The following is a 21,106-nucleotide window of genomic DNA, read 5'->3' as shown; positions in this document are numbered from 1 at the left end:
TGGGGACCCCAAAGGGGTGGTTTGCAAAGGACTCAGACAGGACACCCCTAGTTCCTCCAGCTGCTTCCAGAAGCCCAGAGAAGTCACACCTAGAAAGAGGCTGAGCCAGGACCTCGGCAGGGTGGGAGCTGGGCCTGTGGTCTGGGCCAGGGGTGTAGGGATGGGAGTGAGATGCCACAGGAAGTTGGCCCAATGCTAACACCTCCTCCACTAGGACACAGTGGGCCTTTGGCCTGGCTGTGTGGACTTCAGGACGCTTCCTGGAGGAGGGGAAACATTCCGCAACATGGAGCGGCCCACCTGCCCAAGCCCACCAGGTGGCCCAGGGATGCTGCCCACCGTGCCTGCTCCTGCCACACCCATCGGGCACGTCCTGCACGTCCTCGGTGTGGAGCTGTTGTTCCGCCAGGTTGGTGAGGCTGATGCAGATGGGGGTCAAAGCCTCGGTGAAGTCCGTCTCCATGATATAGCACAGCAGCCGCACCCAAAACTCCTGCGGGGGGAGGGCGGGATTAGCCGGGGTGTCCCATGGCCGCGTGAGGAGATCGGTCAGCTTCCCCACAGTGTAGAACTCACCAATTCTCCAGAACCACGCCCCCACTGCTGACAGCCTCAGCCATGACTGGCTCTGCCGCCAGCCCTGCTCTTTGTCAGGGCCGTCTAAGTGGCACCCACCTGATATGGCCGAGAGAGTCCGCTAGTCCTGGATGCCCAAGCTCCCTCCCTGCTGACCTCACACCAACTCCACACCCATCACGTCCTCTGTGACCAGCGCCTTCCCTCTGACCCCAAATCCTGTAGAGGGGCACACTGGGCAGATGACCCAGCTGTGCTGGCCAACTGTGATGGTCGGTTTTGTGTGTCAGCTTGTCTTGGTGAGGGTACCCAGTTATTCAGTCAGACACTAATCAAAGTGTGGCTGTGAAGGTTTTTGTAGATGTGACCAAAGTCCACAATCCATAAAGGAAAATATCCTTGATAGTGTGGATGGACTTCATCCCATCTGTTAAAGAGTCTTGAGAGAAAAGAAAAAAACAGTTTCCCCTGAGGAAGAAGATATCCTGCCTCAAAATGGCAGCTACACTGAGTTTGCAGCCTGCTGGCTTGACCTACAAATTCCCGACTTGCCATTCCCACCACTGCATAACACAATGCTTTGAGATACAGTGAAAACAGGAGCGTGTGTGCGTGCGTGTGCATTTGTGTGTGCATGTGTGTGCGTGTCTGTGTGCGTGTGTGTGTGCATTCGTGTGTGTCTATGTGCATGTGCATTTGTGTGTGCATGTGTGTACATGTGCATTTGTGTGTGTGCATGTCTGTGTGCATGTGTGTGCATGTCTGTGTGCATGTGTATGTGTGTGTGTGTGTGCGCGTCCTACTGGCTTTCTTTCTCTGGAGGACATTGACTGATACAGATTCTTGTAGCTGTGTCTGCAGCCCTCCAACTTCACCCTGCTGTCTCCCCCTTCCTTGGATGATCATTGAACACCCCCAGCTAATCCTGGTGCCCCTTAGCCTCACTCCACACTCCTGGGAGTTTTGGGTGAGGATCCTGTGCCACCAACTAGCAAGTGCTGTCACTCGACCTGTTCTGGCCACCAGGGCTAGAATCCCCAGCTTCTGGGTTCCCCCAGGGAGGCAGTGTGGTAAACTGAAAAGAGCATTTTAATCCTGGCTCCACAATTTACCAGCTTCAAGGCCTGGAGCAAATTAATATCTCTCTGAGCCTTAGCTACCTCATCTACAAGAACAGGGTAATAACAAGAGACCCTCCCTCGTAGGGTTTGGGAGATAATTAACTGAGACTTTACATGTTGCACACCTAATAGCACCTGCTATATGCAGGTGCTCAGTGGATTGTAGCAATCATTATTCTTCTCATTATTTCTGTTATTAAGACAGTCTGCCACTGGTTAGGGCCATCTAGCCTGTGGCCTCACTTAATGGACCATAATAAACTCCTTGAGCTGTCATGGTAAATTTTTCCTATCTTATTGCTATGCCACAGTGTGTTGCAATTACAAGTTGACACATTTGTTTCCTCTTAATCCTGCGAACTCCTTGGAGTCATATGGAGCCCTTCTGATATATGCGCTCATATCTTTTGCATAGTAGGAACTCACCGAATATTTGTGGAATTAAACCACTAAAATTATTTCTTTACACACCTTTACACACACACATACACACACACACAACTGGACTGAAGGGCTTTAAGGTAATAAACACATTTCAGGCAATAAGTCAACTGATGCGTATTGAGGCCTACTGAGTGCCAGGCACTGCCTTAACATCTAGGGGCTTTAAGCTCCCATCGAGGACCTGCCTCTGGAACTGGATCTTGAAGGATGAGAGCTCAGGCAATTGGAAGATCGGGGCCCCCAGGCATTGCAGTCAGTGGGAATGGAAGAAACAGAGTTCTGGGCATGCACCATTCCCCTGAGCCTGGGCAGTGCAGACATGAGCCCTCAGCTGCAGCATGCCCGCCTCGCGTGCAGGTGGCTGGGGCTCACTCACGTTGGTCATCCCACTGACGGAAGAGGTTATGATCCTGACGATATCCATGGTGACTTTGTGGACCATCTTCTCTTCCAGGTCCCTCTGATAATAGCTCTCCCGGCGATTTGTCTGGAATGCAGAAACGAGGGGTCCCTGCTTGTGGGCTGGCAAGGGGCTTGTTGTGTGTAGTCTTGGCTGTGGTCTCCTCACCCCCACAGGGCTCGATGCCCAGATACTGGCACTCCAGGGTGCTCAGGCTGTGCATATCTCTCTGTCTTTTCTAGGCTTCTGCCTGTGTGGTTGCCCCCATCTTTACCTGCAGTTTACCATGTGTCTGTGTACTTGTGTCATGAACGTAGATGCATGGAGATTCAAGCTCAGGTACATTCTTTCTCCAATGCTTTGGAAACCGTTTCCAAAGTCCAGCTGCTCCACGGTCGGCATGTCAGGGCCACTCACCAGTTTGTAGGTGGAGAGGGTCAGCTGCACGGACACGTACTTCAGGCCCCAGCCTTTGATCCTGTCCTGGAAGCCAGACAGAACCAACTGGCCGATGATGCGCAGAACGGCCATCCTCACCTGAGGGGAAAGGGCGCAGACACGCTGGGGTTTGGGGTGGGCTCCCGGCCTCAGGGCCCCCTGCACTCTTGGTAAGAGTGAGAGTGAGAGTGGGGCCACAGTTTCCATGGGCCTCCCTCTCCTCCAGCCCTGCTCAGTGCTGGCCGGGAAGCTAAGTTTTCCATCAAAAGGCGATACTTGAGGAGACCAGCCTCTACCCACAGACCTGGAGAGGAGTGAAGGCCGCCCGCCCAGCTTCCCTTTGCTTCCCCAGCAAAGACCTCTGAGCGCCATCTCCTGCCGGCCTCTGCCCTCTTACCTTTGAGCGAGTGTCAGAGAGGGTGTTCTTGACCACCCGGATGGCCAGGTAGATGGTCTTGATATTCATTTTGGGCTCTGAAAGAGGAAAAGCAGCCTGGAGGGCAGCCGGCTTCAGGGCTGGGCTCTGAGGAGCTGCCCAGAGCGGTGAGGCTCCAAGAGCACGCCTTGCCCAGACAGGCTCACCCGCCACCTTCCCTGGGGAGCCAGGCGTCAGGGGGCTTGTGCACATGGCAGCCTCCTGAGAGCCTCCAAATCACCACCACACGCTGAGGGGCACTTCCCTCAGAAGCCCCCCTGTCCCCACAATCCCCCCACCCCCTGTCCCCCAGCCCAGGGGGCAATGTGTTTATGCTTCGCTCCCTTGGCCTCTGCTTTCTGTGTCTCTTTTGAAGCTAGCTGGACTCTCCTTGAAAAATGGGGTCTCCACCTAAGAACTCTGTAGTACCCTCAGCTGGACACACAATGCTCGGCACACAGTGGGCTGCAAAGCACAACTGTGGAGAGCTGGGCTCCAGTGCCAAGCTGCCTGGGTTCAAATGCTAGCCCTGCCACATCCCAGCTGTGTGACCTCAGGTGAATTACTTAGCCCTTCTGTGCCTCAGTGTCCTTACCTGTAAAATGTGGATAATTACAGTACCTCCCTGACAGAGCTGCTGGGAGTAATAATGAGCTAACACAGTGCCTGGCACACAAGACGTGCTGCTGTGTGTTTGCTAGTTGTAGAGCTGATGACAGCACACCCATTTAAAGAAAGAAGAAGATTAAGGGCAGTGAGAAAGCGCCACCATGAGAAGGTTCTGGAGAGATCAGTATGGACAGAATTAGAGTTAGACCCTCAGGTTGATGCTACGCTCAAGGTTAGATGTGACTGGAAGTCAATGCTGGTGGAGGAAAAAGAAGAAATGAGGATGGGATAGAGGGTGGCAGTTAATCAGGCACTAAAGGGAATGATGTTGTTCTTCTGAATATAAAAATAGTATATATTCACTGCAAAATTAAAATAAAAGGTAACCACTGTTAATAGTTTTGGTGTGTCCTTCTAAACCCATTTTTGCATAAATAAACATATAGATTTCTTTCAAATAATCAGGGTCATGCTATATATACTGTTGCCTACTGTATTGTTACACTTAATACATAGAAGGCAGCTTTTTCATGAAAAAATGTAGATTGACTACATTCTTAATGGTTGTATATTTCATTATGCAGGTGTAGCATCATTTATTCCACAAATTCCCTGTAGAAAATTATTCAGGTTGTTTTTCTGTTTTGCTTTAATGCACAAGGTTATAATGAACATCTTTGTCCAATTACCTTTGGCCAATTATTTCTGTCAGACAATTGATGAGTAGTTGGATTGTTGAGCCTAGGTTTTGGTCCCTAACCAATTGAGCATCCAGAATTCCTTATGAATTTACACCCTTGTCAATGCAGTATAAGAAGCTTATACTAGACCAGGAATTAGCAAAGTGTAGCTCACGGGCTAAAATCCAGCCCAAATCCAGCCCTGTTTTTATAAATAAAGTTTTATTGGAACACAGCACCCATTGCAGTCTATGACTGCTTTTGCTCTACAGTGGAAGAGTTGAGTAATTGTCACAGCGACTACGTAGCCTGCAAAGCTGAAAATATTTTTACCATCTGGACTTTTACAGAAAAATGGCTAGATCAACTCGAATCATTATCATCTCTGCCCATCAGATAGGTAAAAATGGTCTCGTTGCTGCTTAAGTTTGAATTTCTTTAACAGAGGGTTTACTGTCAACAGAAGGTCCTTCATATACAATTGCCCAGTTTATGCACTGCAGGAGGGCACCCAGTTGAAGGGTTGCCATCTATGCTCTTCTCAGGTCATACACATACAGGGCCGTATGCTGCCAGCAGGGGGCGCCTTGTCCAAAACACGCTGTCTGAGCTGCCTCAATTGGGGACAGCATTTCCCTTTTGATATCAAGGCCAGGTTTAGAGTTTGCACTTAGGGGTTTAGAAGCAGGGGTTTAGACTAAGGTTGGGCATTGGGTCAATGAGGCTTTAGGGTTTTATCTACATGATATAACTATGCCTTATATTCACTTTTGATTTAGCTTTGGGGTTAGTACTAGGATTCAGATGAACACGTTGAAATTGCGACTCAGGTGGAAGCTGAGACTCAAGGTTTAGGGAGAGGGTTGGGGGTGGGGAGAGTGGGCCATGGTGCTGGTTAGGTCCAAGGACAGAACACGTGAAGCAGCCGAGACCTGTGCTCCTTGGCCCACCCAGTAGTGTCTACAAAAGAGGAAGTGACAGAGGTCCAGACGTGGATGAGACCCTCCTCCCCTGGCCCCACCCCCCCCACGCCGCCCTTGCTCACCATCGGCGCTCACCACTGCCCTAATCAGGGTCAGGGTCCCTACGCGGGTGGCCTCCTTGTTCATCTCCGTCTGGCTAAGGAAGAACTTCATCAGCTCCTTGGGGTAGGAGCGGGCTGCAGGGGGGAAGGATTGTTTCAGTTGTGCCCACGGAGCCAGAGGAGGGGAGCAGGCAGTGCCGAGCTGGGGCTCGGAGCCTCACCGAGGGCTATGAAGCAGTGCACGATCTCCATTAGGTTCTGGCTGCAGTACTGCTGCTGGGCAGGGGCCTTGGTGCACACCTGGGGTGAGGGCGCGCAGGGAAGGTGAGTGAGCTCACAGCTGCACAGCAGGATGCAGGTGTGCATGAGCAAGCAGGGGCTCCACCACCATCCCCCCTTTGTCCTGGGGGGCCATGCCACCGGTGGCAGCCCACTTCCTCCTGATCCAACCCGAGAATGCCATGCCCAGACAAGCTTGCCAACCTCACCTGGACATGCAGCTCCGTGAAAATGCTGTGTAGCTGCATTTGGGGGACAGGGGTGCTGGTGATGACCGACACTTCGAGGATCTGCCTCAAGACCTGCAATGGGTGGGCAGCTGGGAGCCGATGGCCTTCTCCAAACTCAGGGTCACACTCTAGACCCTCGCTACTCAGTGTGGTTAAAAATGCAGCCTCTCGGGCGTGCCCCAGACCTGCTGAACTTGAACTTGTGTTTCAACCAGCCCCCCGGCGATTCCTGTACACAGTGAAGCTGGGGAAGCGCTGGGCTAGGCCACCGAGCGTGACATTCTAGGTCATCTTCACCTTTCTCTCCTAGTCACCTGGAGGTGACTCCCATTCTCTAGCCAGAATGACCTACAGGTGTCTCCCTAAAACCGTCATTTTCATTTCTTCTCCTTGCTTTTACAGGTAAGGACCACGCCTCATTTGTCAATGAGTGGCCACTTGATAATATACGTCAGCCCAAGTCAGACTTCCACCCAGAGCCCTGCAACAGCTCCACCTGACACAGGTTAAAGGCTGTTGTGGGCTGAAGGGTGTCCCCCAGAATTCATGTCCCCCTGTATCCTCAGAATGTGACCTTGTTTGGAAATAGGGACTTAGCAGATGTAATTAGTTGAGGGTCTCAGATGAGATTGTCCTGGATTTAGGGTGGGTCTTAAATCCAATGACTGGTGTCCTTGTAAGAAGAGGAGAGGACACAGAGAGACACAGAGAAGAAAGCCAGGTGAAAATGAAGGGCAAGTTTGGAGTGACACTGCCGTAGCCAAGCAATGCTTAGGGCTGTCGGAAGCTGGAAGAGGCAAGACAGGATTCTCCCCTGGAGCCTTCAGAAGAAGCGCGGCCCTGCCGACACTTGACCTTGGACGTCTGGTCTCCAGAACCATGAGAGAATACCTTTCTGTTGTTTTAAGCCCCCCACCTCGTGGTTCTTTATTACAGCAGCTCTAGGAAACTAATACAAAGACTGCAGCCCCACTGTGGGCCCTAAGACCCTTTGGGGTCTTGCCCCTTCCACTTGGAATTGCAGTGTTTTCCCAAAAACCTTCAAAGTGCCAGGCCCTATGTCCCCTCGTAGTACAGATGTTGGGTCTGCTGTGAGATGTCAAAATATCTGACATCCCACCTTCCCGCCAGATGATACCCCCAGGGACACGTGGGAACCGAGCCTTCAGCCGGGACGCCCACCCGCTTGGCCCGCACCTGCGTAATGAAGAGGGCCTCCAGGCCGCCCTGGTACTCTGCCAGCAGCAGGGGGATGTAGTCGTACACCTGCTCCCGCAGGTCGTCGTTGGGCAGGAGGAGGTTCAGCATGGGCTTCAGGGACTTGATGACCCCCAGCTTTACCTACCACAGGAGCGGGGCATTGGGGCGATCTCTGGACTCCTTGGCCCAGGACCCACAGACGGGCCCAGTGATGTCAGCCCCATCCACAGAATCAAGGACATGTGACAGAGGGGACCTTGGAAGTAGGCTGGGCAGTGAAGCCAGACTGTCCCCGTGAGTCCTGGCTCTGCCACATAGGTGACCTTGGGCAGGAGCTAACCCTGTCTGTGCCTCAGTTTCCCATCTGTAAAACAGTCATAAAGTTGACGTGGAGATAGCTCCCGTAGGTAAAACGCTCGGAGAGCACCTGCCTGCAGGTGACATGCCCCGTGTCTAGCAGCTTTATCAAGCCGGCCTCCTGAGGTGCCACGATGCATTTAGCGTCACAAGCCCCCAGCTCTGCCATTAGTCAAGTCACCGCCTCTCTGGGGATCCGGGAGTGACGCTGGACCCCGCAGAGTCTCAGCCCTCCCAGCCCCACAGGCTGGGGAGCTGTGACCTGGGGGGACCTCGGGGCCCTGGACAAAGGCATGTCTCACCTCTGGGCTGTGGTTCTTCAGCCACACGGTCACAAAATAGCGATACATCGGGAAGAGCTTTACAGCAAACTGCTCCTCGGTCATCACGGGGTACACACTGTCCTCCAGATGCTTCAGGTAGAACTGCACTGTCTCACAGAAGGTCTCCATGGCTACCGTGGAGAGAGGGGTGAGCCCGGAGGGGCAGGAAGCAGGACAAAGCCTTCCCAAACCACCTCCTCCAGGAGGGAGGGAGCGCTCACACACTTCCACAGCTGGCAGGGTACTGAGATGGCCAAAGACAGCCCAGAAAACTCCTTTCTGCATCCCCCCCCTCTGCCCTTCCAATCCCACACAGCCTTCTAATTTTTATCTCATATACCTGTGTGGGAAAGACACCCCCGAGGGGATGTTAAGCACACAGGTATGTCTAGGCCTCATCGCTTGAGATTCACAGACAGGGGTCGATGGTGGGAACTGGAATATTACTCTTGACCCACACCTGGGACTCCAATGCAGAGGGTAGCAGACACAGGTTGCCCTATTTTTCTCAGGTGTCAGGGACTTGGGGACCACGTACACATTATGGAATCAAAACCTGGGGCAAGGAGATCAGATGTAAAGAGCATCTAAGACCTGCCCGTCAGGCCCAACATGGAGACATTTCCCCTGCTCTCCATCTCCTGTAAATCCTAGCACCCTTCTCTGGTCTTCTCCTGAAATGCTGAACTACAGAGCAAGCTAAAGCCAGTCACAGGGATGGCTTCCTCCCCCCAGAGAGCCAATCAGAGGCCACACAAATGTTTGGGAATAAACAAACAACCTGTCTCTTGTTCAACAGCCCCTCCACCTGCTCCTTACCCCAGTCTTCCCTCCAGCTCCAGCACCCTGATTGGGCCAGACCTGCAGGCCCGCACGGGACACGTACCACCACAGATCACCTGTCGTATCTTGGCTTCGTTGGCGAGTCTCAGCATCGTGAATATGGTGGCCAGGGTGATACCCATGTAGGGCATGAACTCAAACACTGCGCGGTGGGGGAGAGGCCACCAGGAGGGGGGTCAGCAAGGAGAGGACAACCCAGCCCCCCACAGTGCAAGCCAGGGGAACCCCTTTGCCCCTCTGGGGCCACAGCTAATGGTGTGGAAGTCAGTGTGAGGTAAAAAGAGGGAGCTAGAAGTGGACACAGGGGAAGACAGGAAAGGGAAGAGGAGCGGGAGAAGGGGAGGAACAGGAGAAAGAGCTGAGACAGGGCCACAGGGAAGAGCGGGAGAGGCAGGAGTGGGAGGGAGGAGACACAGTGGGCTCTCAGAGGGCGTCCAGCCGCCGCGGAAAGATGTCTGGCCCCTTAGGCTGTCCCACAAATGTTCTGGATGAACGAAGAAACAGGGACACAGCCAGTGAGAAAGCGGGTCTAAAAGATGGCAACAGGCACACAGAAGAAAGGAAACAGATGGGAAAGGATGAGAGGAAAGAGAGGTTGTTGGAGAAAGAGAAACTGGTGACAGACCCACCCTCCACTCCCGCTCCAAGCCCAGGCCTCCACTTGCACTGGGAGTTCCCATCCCTGCCAACTCACCTTCTTCAGACTTTCCTTCCCAGGCTGGGCCCCTCCCTCCTCTCCATCCGTCTGTTCTGTCCGTCTTTCCTGGCTCTTTGGCCCCGGCCCCACAAGCTCCTCCAGCTGCCATCTCATTTCTCTCCCCTCACAGCGAGCGCTGACCCTTCTTGCCTCACAGCCTCTCCTCCCTCCTCTCTCCAGCCCCCCAGGCCCCCATCCCTAGCATGCCGCAAAACTCTTCTCAGCCAAGCGGCCTTCTCCAGCCTCATCTGACCAGATCCCTCCACAAGGTGGGTCACAATTGGCCTCTGGACCCTTTCTGAATCATGCTCGTCCTCACAGGCCCCACGACGACACACCATGCTCCCCTTCCTCCCCACACCCTTCCAATCTCCCTGAGCCTTCTCAGTGCAGGGGCTTCTCCAGGCTGGGTGCTGACTCTCTTCTCTCTGCTTTCACTCACTCGGGGTTGGTGGCTTTGAATACCACCTATGCTCCAAAGCCCCTGGTAGGAAGGTCCAGCCCAGACCTGCCCTCTGAACCCTGCATCCACACATCAACTCCCCACGTGACCTCTCCACTTGGCCATCTCACGAGGAGTGGGAACTTGGTACATGCAAATGAGGTTTTTTTATCTGAGCCCCCAAATTCTCTTTCCCCGTGTTTCCCGTCTCAGGATGTGAACCCACCATACACCCAGTTGTTCAAACCTGAAACATGGAAGTCATTCTGAATCCCTCTTGTTCCTTCACCTCCTGCACTCAACCCATCAGCAGTCCCATCGACCAGAGCCCCATCTGTATGTCATATCTGTCCACAGCTCACTAAATGCGATCCAGCCCGAGCCAACGTCACCTCACATTTACACATCTCCCAATCCGTCTCCATCCTCCATCCATACAACAGCTAGAATGGTCTTCCTGGGACCTAAGTTTCATCAGGCAAGTCTGCAACCTAAAATCCCTCAATGGCTTTCTAGTACCCTCAGTTATAGTCATAGTCCAGACTCTGTACCCACTAGGCCTGCCTAACTCTCCAACCTCATCTTACACCATCTCCCCGTCACTCTCTACGTCTTAGCTCTTCAGGGAAAGTAAGCTTTTCTCTGCCTCAGGACCTTTGCACATGATGTTCTCTTAGTGCAGAATGTTCTCCCCCACCCCGTTCTTCACAGTATATCAGCATCTCATCCTTCAGGTCACAGCTGAAGTATCACTACCTCCATGAGGACCCTACAGAGCAGAGGTCCTCTCCCCTCATCCTGCTCTCAAGCGGCCACCTGGCTGCTCTCTTCACACCCCTCATACCATATTGTGTTCACCTACTTTCTTGTTTGTGGTCCTTTATGAGGGTAGAGACCGTGCACGTGGCCATGCACCCACCACAGCACCTGCATGGAGCAGGCACTCAGTGCCCGTTTGTAGAATGAAAGGAGAGGGAACGAGACAGAAATGTTTGGGAAAAAACAAACAACCCGCCTCTTGAGAAAGCGAGATGACAAGAATGGAGCCTGAGAGGAAAGAGGAAAGAGAGCGGTTTGGAGGAGATGGAATAACAGAGGAATAGAGACCAACATGAGAGGCAGAAACACACAGAGAATCTTCACAGCTGAGACAGACACGTGGACATGAAAAAAGGAATGCCAGAGAAAGATAAGGCAAGAGAGAAATGGAGAGCGTGGGGCAGAGACAACAGAAATGGAGAGAGGCAGAGACCAGGAGAGAGCCCTGGGCTGGCCCGAAGGGGCCAGAAGCTGGGGCTGAGGTCCCACGTGCCCTACCATTGCTATGGGCCAGCTTCGCCAGGGTGATGATGACAAATTCATCCGTGAGGTCGAGGGGCTTGAGGTGGTGCTGCAGCTCATACATGACCAAGCTGAAGTGGTTTCGGGACAGAGCCACCAGGGTGTCACTAGCCACCTCTGCCCTCAAGTAGCCTTCCATCTGAGGGACGGGAGAGGGACGTGTGGTGCCACCACCACCTGGGGCCTCATGAAAACCATCCCGCCCCCGGCCTGCTCCAGCCCTGCTGGGCTCCCTGGGGCAAAGCCTTTCCGCGCCCCCTGAGGTAATGGACAAGGGCTTTGGGCATCCCAGGCCGTGCCTACCTACAGCCCAGGCCAGGACTGGTGGTGGGTGGAACCCCAACGGAGCCCAGGGCCCTATTACCTTGGGGAGCTCCCTCATCTCCTGGGAGGCAATGGCGACCAGCCTCTGGACACATGGCTCCTCCAGTTCCCCCTCCTGCTGGATGATTTCCTGGAGGATGTTGTAGATGTTCATTGTGCGCTGGGTGGAAATCTGGGAAACAAGTATGGCGGGTGGGGAGGTCCTGGACTGGGCAGTGGGGCCAAGGACGGGCCCAGCCCAACCTGAGCACACAGTGCACCATCTATTCCCTTTCACCTGACCTCCTCCTATACACCCCACCTGGGCATGGGTTCCCCATCCTCAAATCGCCGAAGCCTCTGACCTCAATTCCTCCCTCTCCATCACCTCCCCTTCCCTCCTCCCAGCCAACGCCTCCAACTGGTCCTCTCCGTGTGCCCTGCAAATCTTGTCTCCCGTCCCTCATCTCAGTCTGGCACACTCAGCAAGGCAGGGGTCAAATGGTCAGCACGCAAGGTCCTCCTCAAACTTGGCACTGGCTCAATTGATAGTCCAAAAGGGTGGTTCACCCTGCCCTTTGCCCTAGTCAGGGAGCGTTCAAGACCAGGAAATGTTCCACTGACTCTATTTTGATTCCTAGATAGCACTTATCACTATTACAGATGGCCTGGTTTAGGATAGGATTGGACAAAGAGATTGTACAACCCAGGCCATGCCCGGAGTCATATTTGAGAATAACCCTCATTTAATCAGGTACCACCAGCCACTCCGAAGGAATGTGTGCTGGTGACTGCAAAGCCCTCTGGGAAAATGGTTTCCTCCCCCCCGGTGGTAAGAAGGTCACTTCCCAATAGTCCAGAGACTTAGCAAATTTGAGGATTTCAAGAAGGGAGGAAGTCACCTAAATTTATGTTCTACTAGTCAAATCTATTACGGAGAGCTGGTCTTGCTTTCCTAGTCTTGGTACAGCAAGTAATAGAGGCTTATAAGATGCTAATCAGAGATTCCTCATGAAAACTCCTGGATAGAAGATAATTCTGTGGTCTTAGCTGTTTAGTAGACCAGTATTTATCAACCATTTCTTCCTTTCTCTTCTTTCCTTCCTTCCTTCCTTCCTTCCTTCCTTCCTTCCTTCCTTCCTTCCTTCCTTCCCTCCCTCCCTCCTCCTTCTTCCTCTCTCTCTCTCTCTCTCTCTCTCTCTCTCTCTCATTGCTCCCTAAGGAGCCTTCTTAGACATTTTCCCCCTTAATATTCTCCCCTCCCAAACCCTTAATACCACATACATATTATGTATCTGCTTATAGGCTGTATACATCTCTGTGCTTTATACATTAAAAAGTAAGATTTTTTTTCAGTCCCCCAAGAACCAATTTTACCCATTTTGGGGCAGTATCCCCCATTGAGAAGGCATGCTCTAGATTTTCAAAGCAAACTCAAGGAGGCCTACGTACTCAATTAACTTTCTTGTTGCACCTACGTAAATGGCCAGGAGAATTATAATAGGGCCAGCCTTTTCTGGAACCAAGATGAATCTTTGGAGAATATTTATGGTCATGAGAGAAAAACTGTGCAAGTCTTGCAAACCGGCATGAAACGGGCAGTGGTGCTCTCCAGAGGAGTGTGTGTGGTGCTGCCTGCCAGCTGCTCTGGGGTTATCGGGCCTGGGGCAGTGGGTGTCTGTCCCGGGACTGTCTAGGCGATGTTATAGCTCCAGAGGATAGAAGCTAAGTTGTAGAAAACTGAACACAATGCAAACATTTCCACCATAGCATTGAAAACGATTCTTGCTTGTGGTAATACAAATAAACATTGTCTGGTAAAGAATACATATAAATATAAGTAAGATTCTCACGTTAACAGATTTTAATATCTTACTGTTTCCTTCACTAGAGAATAACTAAAATCTTTGACCCATGTTAGTTTTGAATACATGCCTATTACGTATTGTCTGTTTATTGCCACTGATCACTGATTACCCCTTGGGTATCAACCACGTTTTTAAATTTTCTGTATTTCCCGATGCTTTGACATCTTGGGGTCTCGCCCCTCCCAGGTTAGCCAGTTCCTACAGATAGTAAACAACTCACCCACGAGCATTTCAACTAGAGAGCCCACACCCCAACTAAGGGACCTCACATGCTGAGCCGTTACCCACCTGCCCTAACCACCGCAGGGCCAGGCACCAGACAGCCAGGGACAGTCCCTCTGCCCAGAGCCACTGAAATTACTCAAACAGGACAATCCTGATTCTGCTCACCCCGCCTTGCCCAGCCTTCCCCCACCAGAAACCACAGGAAATGCTCTTGCCCAGTTTCCCCTCATTCCTTCAGCCTCTCACCCAATCCTGCTGCTTCCCCATGTGGCCCTGCATGGCACAGATGGCCCTCACCTCCTGGGGTCTGTAACAAATTATCTCTTCAAGGTCACTCATCTCCTGAGCTATTGGCCTCACCAGACCTGAATAATCATAAAACCTACATTTTAAAAGTCTGTTATGGAAACTCCTTGCCTATGCCCCTGACTCTGGCATACCTTCTTCATGGCTGCCACACATTTTTCTAGAAGATTAAACTTTCTATAAAGAACCCCTATGAAGAACTCCTTTGCTACCTACCTCCAAAGGTGAAAGGCTAATCTAAAATCCAGCAGCTCTTAAAGTGTGGTCTCCAGACCAGCAGTAGCCTCACCTGGGAACTTACTAGAAATGCTGATTCCTCAGGCCCCGCCCCAGACTCACTGAACAAGGAACTTTCAAAGGCGGAGGCTCCCCTGGGAGACACAGCAGATTACGCGAGGGAGGGTACCCCTCACTCGCTGGCAAGTGGATTACATTGGACCCCTGCCTAAGGCCCGCAATGCGATATATGCATTTACAGCAGTGGACACTGCTACGGGGTTGATGTTTGCTTGGCCCTGTCCGGCTGCGGATCAGCGGCATACAGTGGTCACCCTTACACGGCTGTGCGCCCTCTATGGGCGCCCCCAAGTCATTGAAAGTGACAGGGGTACCCATTTTACGGGGCAAGAAGTGCAGCGCTGGGCTGCCAGGATGGACGTGCAATGGCTGTTTCACACCCCGTACAATCCGCAAGCAGCTGGCATGATTGAACGTTATAATGGTCTTTTGAAGCAAGGTCTCCAGGTGTCAAAACACCCTCCCACGATGCGTGACTGGGCCTCGCGTCTATGGGACGTCCTGAGAGTCCTGAATGAGAGACCACGGAAGAGAGGGCCCGCGCCAGTAGAAGCTCTGCTACATCGAACGGCCGCTCCCATTCAATTACAAGTTACCACCAGTGAGACTCTGTTAAAGCCAGGCTACGGCAGAAATGGGAACATTTTGCTGCCAGCACCCACATGCTTGAAAGCAGGGGAACGGCAGCAATGGACTTGGCCCTGGCAGGTCAAAAGCCCCACTGTCGGTGGTTGGGTCTGATAGCCCCATGGGGGCGGTTTGACTCATGATTTGCAAGTGACGCCAGGGGTGGTGGCTGAGTGGCCACCTCAAGTGACTGTAGTATACAGAGGTCCCGATACCGGGATGATTTTGCGAGGAAACTATGTGCTCTCACTATGGCCTATTATGGGGTCCCCTGTTCTGTTACATGTTGAAACTATGCAAGGGACCCCAAGCACTGCCATAAAGGTTTGGTACCACAAACCGGGAAAGGTGCCAGTGGCAGCAACCCTCCTTTCCCAGGACAAGAAGCTGGCATGTATCCTCCCAGATGGAAGGGATTTGCCATTGTTGGTTCCTAAGACTACCGTTTCTTTTCGTCCATAGGTGTCAGTAGGCTAATATGACACAGGGACCCTCGCGGAAGACGCTTGTCGCGTAGATTGTGAGGCGAGAACCTGTAGGGGTGGAGTGTGGGGGCAGAGCCCCAGAAAGTAGTTTACAGGCTCTCGGCCTCACGTGGAGGGGTGCTGGCTCGGGTAGTAGATGGCCATCAGCTGGGGCTGGTTGGCCGTCAGCTGTGGCCATTGAGCCATTAGCCACTAATATAACTGCTGTGGCTACGAAGGAGAGCCGAGGAGAGTGGAGGAGAGTGAAAGAGAGTCGTCGGTGGGTTGCAGACAAAACGGACACCATTTGGTTTGATACTGGGATGGGCCAGAGTAGCCAGTGGGCTGAATTACGGGCTGTGTGGATGGTGATCAGCCATGAGCCTGGGCCCCTAGTTATTTGCACTGACAGCTGGGCAGTGTTCCAGGGCCTAACGCTGTGGCTCCCTACATGGAAACACCAAAACTGGTTGGTGGGACACCGTCCACTGTGGGGTCAAGCCATGTGGCAGGACCTCTGGGACCTAGGGCAGAAAAAGGAGGTGACCTTAATGCATGTCACAGGTCACTCCCCCTTAGTGTCCCCAGGCAATGATGAAGCAGATGCCCTAGTGTGGGTACGATGGTTAGAGCGGGCTCCTGCCGCTGATGTGGCCCATTGGCTGCATAGGAAATTGCAGCACTCTGGAAGCCGAACCATGTGGCAGGTGAGCAGATGCTGGGGTCTGCCTTTGAAATGGCAGGAGATAGCAGATGCCTGCTATGACTGTCGTGCAGGGAGGCCTGCGGGGTCTCTGCTCCCGCTCCCCATACAAGAACGCAGGATATGGTGAGGCCAAAAAGGAACACCCACGGAGCCATAGGTAGGGGAGTCATACCACTACGGTCTCACTGGAGGCTGGGTTCACTGGACGTGCGACCTGCTGTCCGTTTTGTCTGCAACCCACCGACGACTCTCTTTCACTCTCCTCCACTCTCCTCGGCTCTCCTTAGTAGCCGCAGCAGTTATATTAGCGGCTAATTGGCTAACTGGCTACAGCTGACGGCCAACCAGCCCCAGCTGATGGCCATCTACTACCCGAGCCAGCACCCCTCCACGTGAGGCCGAGAGCCCGTAAACTACTTTCTGGGGCTCTGCCCCCACACTGGCTTTCAACAAGCCCTCTGCTGCTCTAGTCCAAACTCACCCGTGTCGTTCAAGGCCCACCATGATCTCCTGTCACCCTTCCCGTCACTCCCTTCAGCAAACTCTCCCCCAGTCTCCTGCCCCAGGGAACAGTCTCCCAACTGGCCCAGCGTCCCTGCACCATGTCTGCTCTGCCTTTGATGCCCCATGTCGGCCCACAGGAGCAAACCCTGCTCTAGGATGATGGCTCCCAAACCTGTGTCCGAATAGAGGAGCTTTTAAAAACCGTGAACGCCCCACTGGGCCCTCAAGGAGCAAGAAGCCCTCAGTCCTGCCCATCTCTGTACCCCAGCACCTAGTCCACACCTGTGAGAGTCAATCAATACATGTGTGCTGGGCGGTGGATGGACGCACAACAGCCACAGTGGCTGGGCTCCGAGCAGCGGCTGCGGGAGAGGAGGCCTTACCTGCGGCACCTGCAAGCAGCGGATGAGAGCGTTCATGACCACACAGGGCTCGGTGGTGGCCTTCTCTGTGATTATCACCGAGGCCAGCGTCTTCCGCATGTCGGGACCTGCCCCAGCAGTGTCTGTCTTTGCTGACTCGCTGTCCATGATGTTGAGGAGGTTTGTGACTTGTTGGAAAGTACCTGAGACAAAGGTGGCACAGGTGTGGTTCTTTGATGACCATCCCAGGAGGTGCTCCGTGTGCCCCAGTCTCACTGACACCTGCACAGCCTTAGCTCCACCTGTGATGTGATTGGGCAGGGACCTTCCTGTCTACTGAACAGATGGAGAAACTGAGGCATCAGCAAGGACTGGCCCTCAAGAAGTTAGTGGTCAAGATGGGACAGGAATGCAAGGACATGGCTGTCTTTCTTACCACCATCGTCTCGCTCCAGAGGTTCTTCTGTTTCCTCCGACAGGTCCTCATTTGAGTCTATGGCTGCTTCTGCCATCTCTTCCTCAGTCTCTTTTGAGAGACACAAGATTTGTAAAATACTTGGTGCATTGACTGCACAGTCTAAGACGACCCCCGGTGCATCCCACCTGTATAATCCCCGCCCCTTGAGTGTGCGCAGAACCCACGATTCACTTCTAACCAATAGAATATGGTGAAGGTGATGGGAAGTCACTCTCCTGATCACATTCTGTCATTTAGGCTCCATTTGAGCAGACTGGAGAAAAACATTCTCCTGCTAGCCTTGAAAAGTGACAGCCATGCCGTCAGGTGCCTCCAGAGGGGGCCATGCGACAAGGAATCCAAGGCCTCAGTACTATCCCCACAAGGACCTGGATTCTGTCAACAACTACATGGGGGGCTGGGGGCGGGAACCGAACTCCAAGAAGATCGCAGCCGGGCATCCTTGAGCGCACCCTGTGAGCCCCCGAACAGAGGACCCTGCTAAGCTGTGCCCAACTCCTGACTCACAGAAACTATGAGATAATAAATAGGTGTTGTTTGAAGCCAATACATTTATGGCAGTTTGTTACACAGCAACAAATAACTAAGACACTTGGTTAAGTGGGCCCTCCCTTCCTCTTTTCTAGACGCTGAAAACTAAAGATTAATGACAAATCCCCCTCAGCAACTCTCATAGTCCTGTCAAGGGACTCTTACATCAGCAGCTTCTTGAGGACTGACAAACACCAACATGGATGTCAAGATGGAGGACCGAGAGCCCCCAGACCCTTTCTCCTAGAAGAGGAGAAAGGGCCCATCCCTGGGCCCTTCACCATCCTGTGCTCTGTCCTTCTGGGAATGCTTTAAAGATCTCCTCTGGGACCTAAATACTGACCTTTTCTCAGAGTTCTCTCCTCGATGGAAAAAAAATACAACACAAGAAGAAGGTCCGTTCATTGCCTAATACACATCAATGGGAATGTGGACAGTGGCGGGATTGATTGTCAAAGAAGTGAGAAGTTGGGCCGCTCAGTCATAACGCGGATGAGGAACCGGGTCTCCTGGCAGAGCGGGAGGGCTTCACTAGAATCACCACCGTTAGGGCCCAGGCCCTTGGAACTTTAAGGTCCAACTGCCTCCCTGAGTCTCTGTCACCTGAGGGCTCTGAGGGGTGCAGAGGGCCCTGTGATAAAAATCTCACATTATGTTGCCGTTAAACATTTCTGTTAAACACATGTCTGATGAAGTACGGTGGCCTGTTTGGGAAAGGAAAATAGTGGGGAGGGGGTGGGTGATTCACAACGGCGTCCCCTGGGGATGTGGTCATAGGGCCCCAGGGTGGGAAGGTGTGGTCAGGGCAGCTACAGGGAAGGAGGTGACAAAGAAAAAAGAACTCCTCTTCCTCAAGGACTTGCAGCGTGGGGAAGGGGGTCCCCACTGGCAGAATACTTAGAAGATGAAGAACCTCAACGAAGCAGAGACCCTGTTTCCTTAAATCAAAAGTGGGACCCGAAAGATTTCCCTGTCACTTATAACTGTGAGAGAGAGTCCAGATCACCAGTGTGAGCAATGAAATATGGGCCTCCGGAAACCTTTCTATGCATCACTGGGCAACAGAACAAGACTCGGAGCCACTTAGGTGTAAGACTGTAAATTTGCTCAGAGTTTGCCCTCCCTGCCCAGAGTGGGTTCGTTAGTCTCTGCTTGAACATCTCTGATACCAGGAAGTTCGTTACTCTCTGTAACCGATTTCCACTTCATTGGATCTGGATGGTTAGAAAGTGAGCATGCTCTATACAGTGCCAGAAAAGTCACACACAAAAGTCACACATTGTTCCTCGGTCTGCCCTTTGGAGACATATTGACCAATATGGAACAGACGCCAATATAGAGACAACTACCATGTGCCCCTTCTTTCATAGCCCCTCTGCCCTACCTCCTTTGACTCCCCTCAGACCTTGACTCCTCTTTGTCCTCTGAGGGTCTAAAGACTCAACACATGAAACGTCATGGATGTAGAACGAAAAGTGAATACATCAGTTGGCCTTTGCTGTGTAATAAGCCACCTCAAAACATAATGACTGACAACCACTTACTATTGTTCACGAGTCTATGGGTAGTCAGCTAGGTGGTTCTGTTGGTCTGGGCCTTGTCCAGTTAAGCACAACTGGAGTCACTCGTGCATCAACAGTCAGATGGTGGGTTGTGCAAGGGCTGGCTGGTCTAGGATGACCTCACACAGGTATCAGGCAGTTGGCTAGCTATTGGCCGAAGTGACCAAGATAATTGGGACACCTGTCTCTCATCAGGGTTAGCCCAGGCTGTCCTCACAGCAGCTGGACAGGGTTCCAAGAGAGTGAGCAGAAACAGAAAGGCCTCTTGCACCCTAGACTTGGAACCGGTACCCATCACCTCTGCCACATTTTATCAGCCAAGGCAGGTCACAGGCCAACCCAGACTCAAGGGGTGGAGAAATAGCCCTCTCCTCTTAGTGGGAAGAGCTACAAAGTCACATTGTGAAGGACACGGTGATCAGGAGGGGTGGAGAAAGGGGCCATTTTTTATTACACGCATGGTGAGTGCGTAAGCCATGGCAAAAAGTGACATGCCCTGAACACGTTATCCAGAGAAAACATGAAGACAGGGGAAGTGGGCCCTGCTTGGTTTTCCAAAATAAAAATACTTTTAATTATTTTGTCCAGATTATGACAATCATATTTGACTCACATACCATCCATTCATAAAACCAGCTACTCTCATATGCTGTCACTCTACTGAGCTTCCTGCCTCTGCTTCTGTGGGAACTAACTTGAAAATGAAACATTGTATTTGTAGAAACCTGTGAGCTTAAATGCATGAAAGGGCCAAGGCAGAAAGTGGAAAAAAATAGTAGACACATTTGAGGCATCTCCCCAGCTCACAAGGCTCCTTCTTCCCTGACCTTTGGGAGCACGGTTATGGGCTCCTAGTGGCCATGTTTTCCTTCTGCAATCCCTCCCCCACCACTCCTGATTGGACAAGGAATGGATACCTGACCTAGCTGGATGAATCAGATTCTTTCTCTCAGGAATTCGGAACTCTGGATAAGGGGGTCAGTGTCCTGTGGGATCTTGTAGCTGAGGGATCTGGGGGCTGAGGAGAGAAGAAGACCAAGAAGAGGGGAAAGACTAAAGCCAGCTCCCAGAGTACACAGGGACAGGAGAGGGCAAGAGGGCTCCACCTCAGCCTAGCCCCTCCAGAGGCTTGGTCATGAGACTCGAGTCCTTGGGAAGCCTGTTTCCTTACAAAAAGACCCATTTTTGCTTATGCTGTCCCCAGTTGGGTCCTCTTACTTGTAAACAAGAGGGTGTAAAGGCTAGAAACACAAAGGTGCATAGGACCACGAGCTGGTTGGAGGTCAGAGAAGCTCAGAGTCTCTGAGAGAGGTGGGGGCAGCAGGGAGCATGGGCAGTGAGGCTGGAAGATGGTCCCTGGATGGACGGGGAAGGGCCTGGAAGGAAGCTGGAAATCGTCCAGGCATTACCACAGGGCTCCAACAAAGATGTGGGGTGGGAACTTGTGTTCCCAA

General features: G+C 52.4%; 1 protein-coding gene across 1 annotated transcript in view; it reads right to left on the bottom strand.

The window, feature by feature from the left end:
* The window catches only part of MROH2A (maestro heat like repeat family member 2A), a 46,447-nt gene that overhangs the window by 24,559 nt on the left and 782 nt on the right, over nt 1-21,106 (bottom strand). Inside the window, exons 3-17 of the mRNA XM_074331576.1 lie at nt 18,434-18,452; nt 17,518-17,607; nt 17,103-17,284; nt 11,784-11,915; nt 11,396-11,558; nt 8,983-9,081; nt 8,076-8,227; nt 7,414-7,557; nt 6,196-6,288; nt 5,929-6,007; nt 5,729-5,842; nt 3,377-3,453; nt 2,959-3,078; nt 2,518-2,628; nt 340-493 (exon numbers count right to left, since the gene is read on the bottom strand). Of these exons, the coding sequence (XP_074187677.1) occupies nt 340-493; nt 2,518-2,628; nt 2,959-3,078; nt 3,377-3,453; nt 5,729-5,842; nt 5,929-6,007; nt 6,196-6,288; nt 7,414-7,557; nt 8,076-8,227; nt 8,983-9,081; nt 11,396-11,558; nt 11,784-11,915; nt 17,103-17,284; nt 17,518-17,607; nt 18,434-18,452 (1,729 nt within the window). The remainder of the gene's footprint in view (nt 1-339; nt 494-2,517; nt 2,629-2,958; nt 3,079-3,376; nt 3,454-5,728; nt 5,843-5,928; nt 6,008-6,195; nt 6,289-7,413; nt 7,558-8,075; nt 8,228-8,982; nt 9,082-11,395; nt 11,559-11,783; nt 11,916-17,102; nt 17,285-17,517; nt 17,608-18,433; nt 18,453-21,106) is intronic.

This window comes from Rhinolophus sinicus, linkage group LG01, assembly GCF_036562045.2.
Source record: "Rhinolophus sinicus isolate RSC01 linkage group LG01, ASM3656204v1, whole genome shotgun sequence".
Lineage (NCBI taxonomy): Eukaryota > Metazoa > Chordata > Mammalia > Chiroptera > Rhinolophidae > Rhinolophus > Rhinolophus sinicus.
The sequence above is the reverse complement of the archived record's forward strand: the minus strand, read 5'-3'. Positions and strand labels throughout refer to the sequence as shown.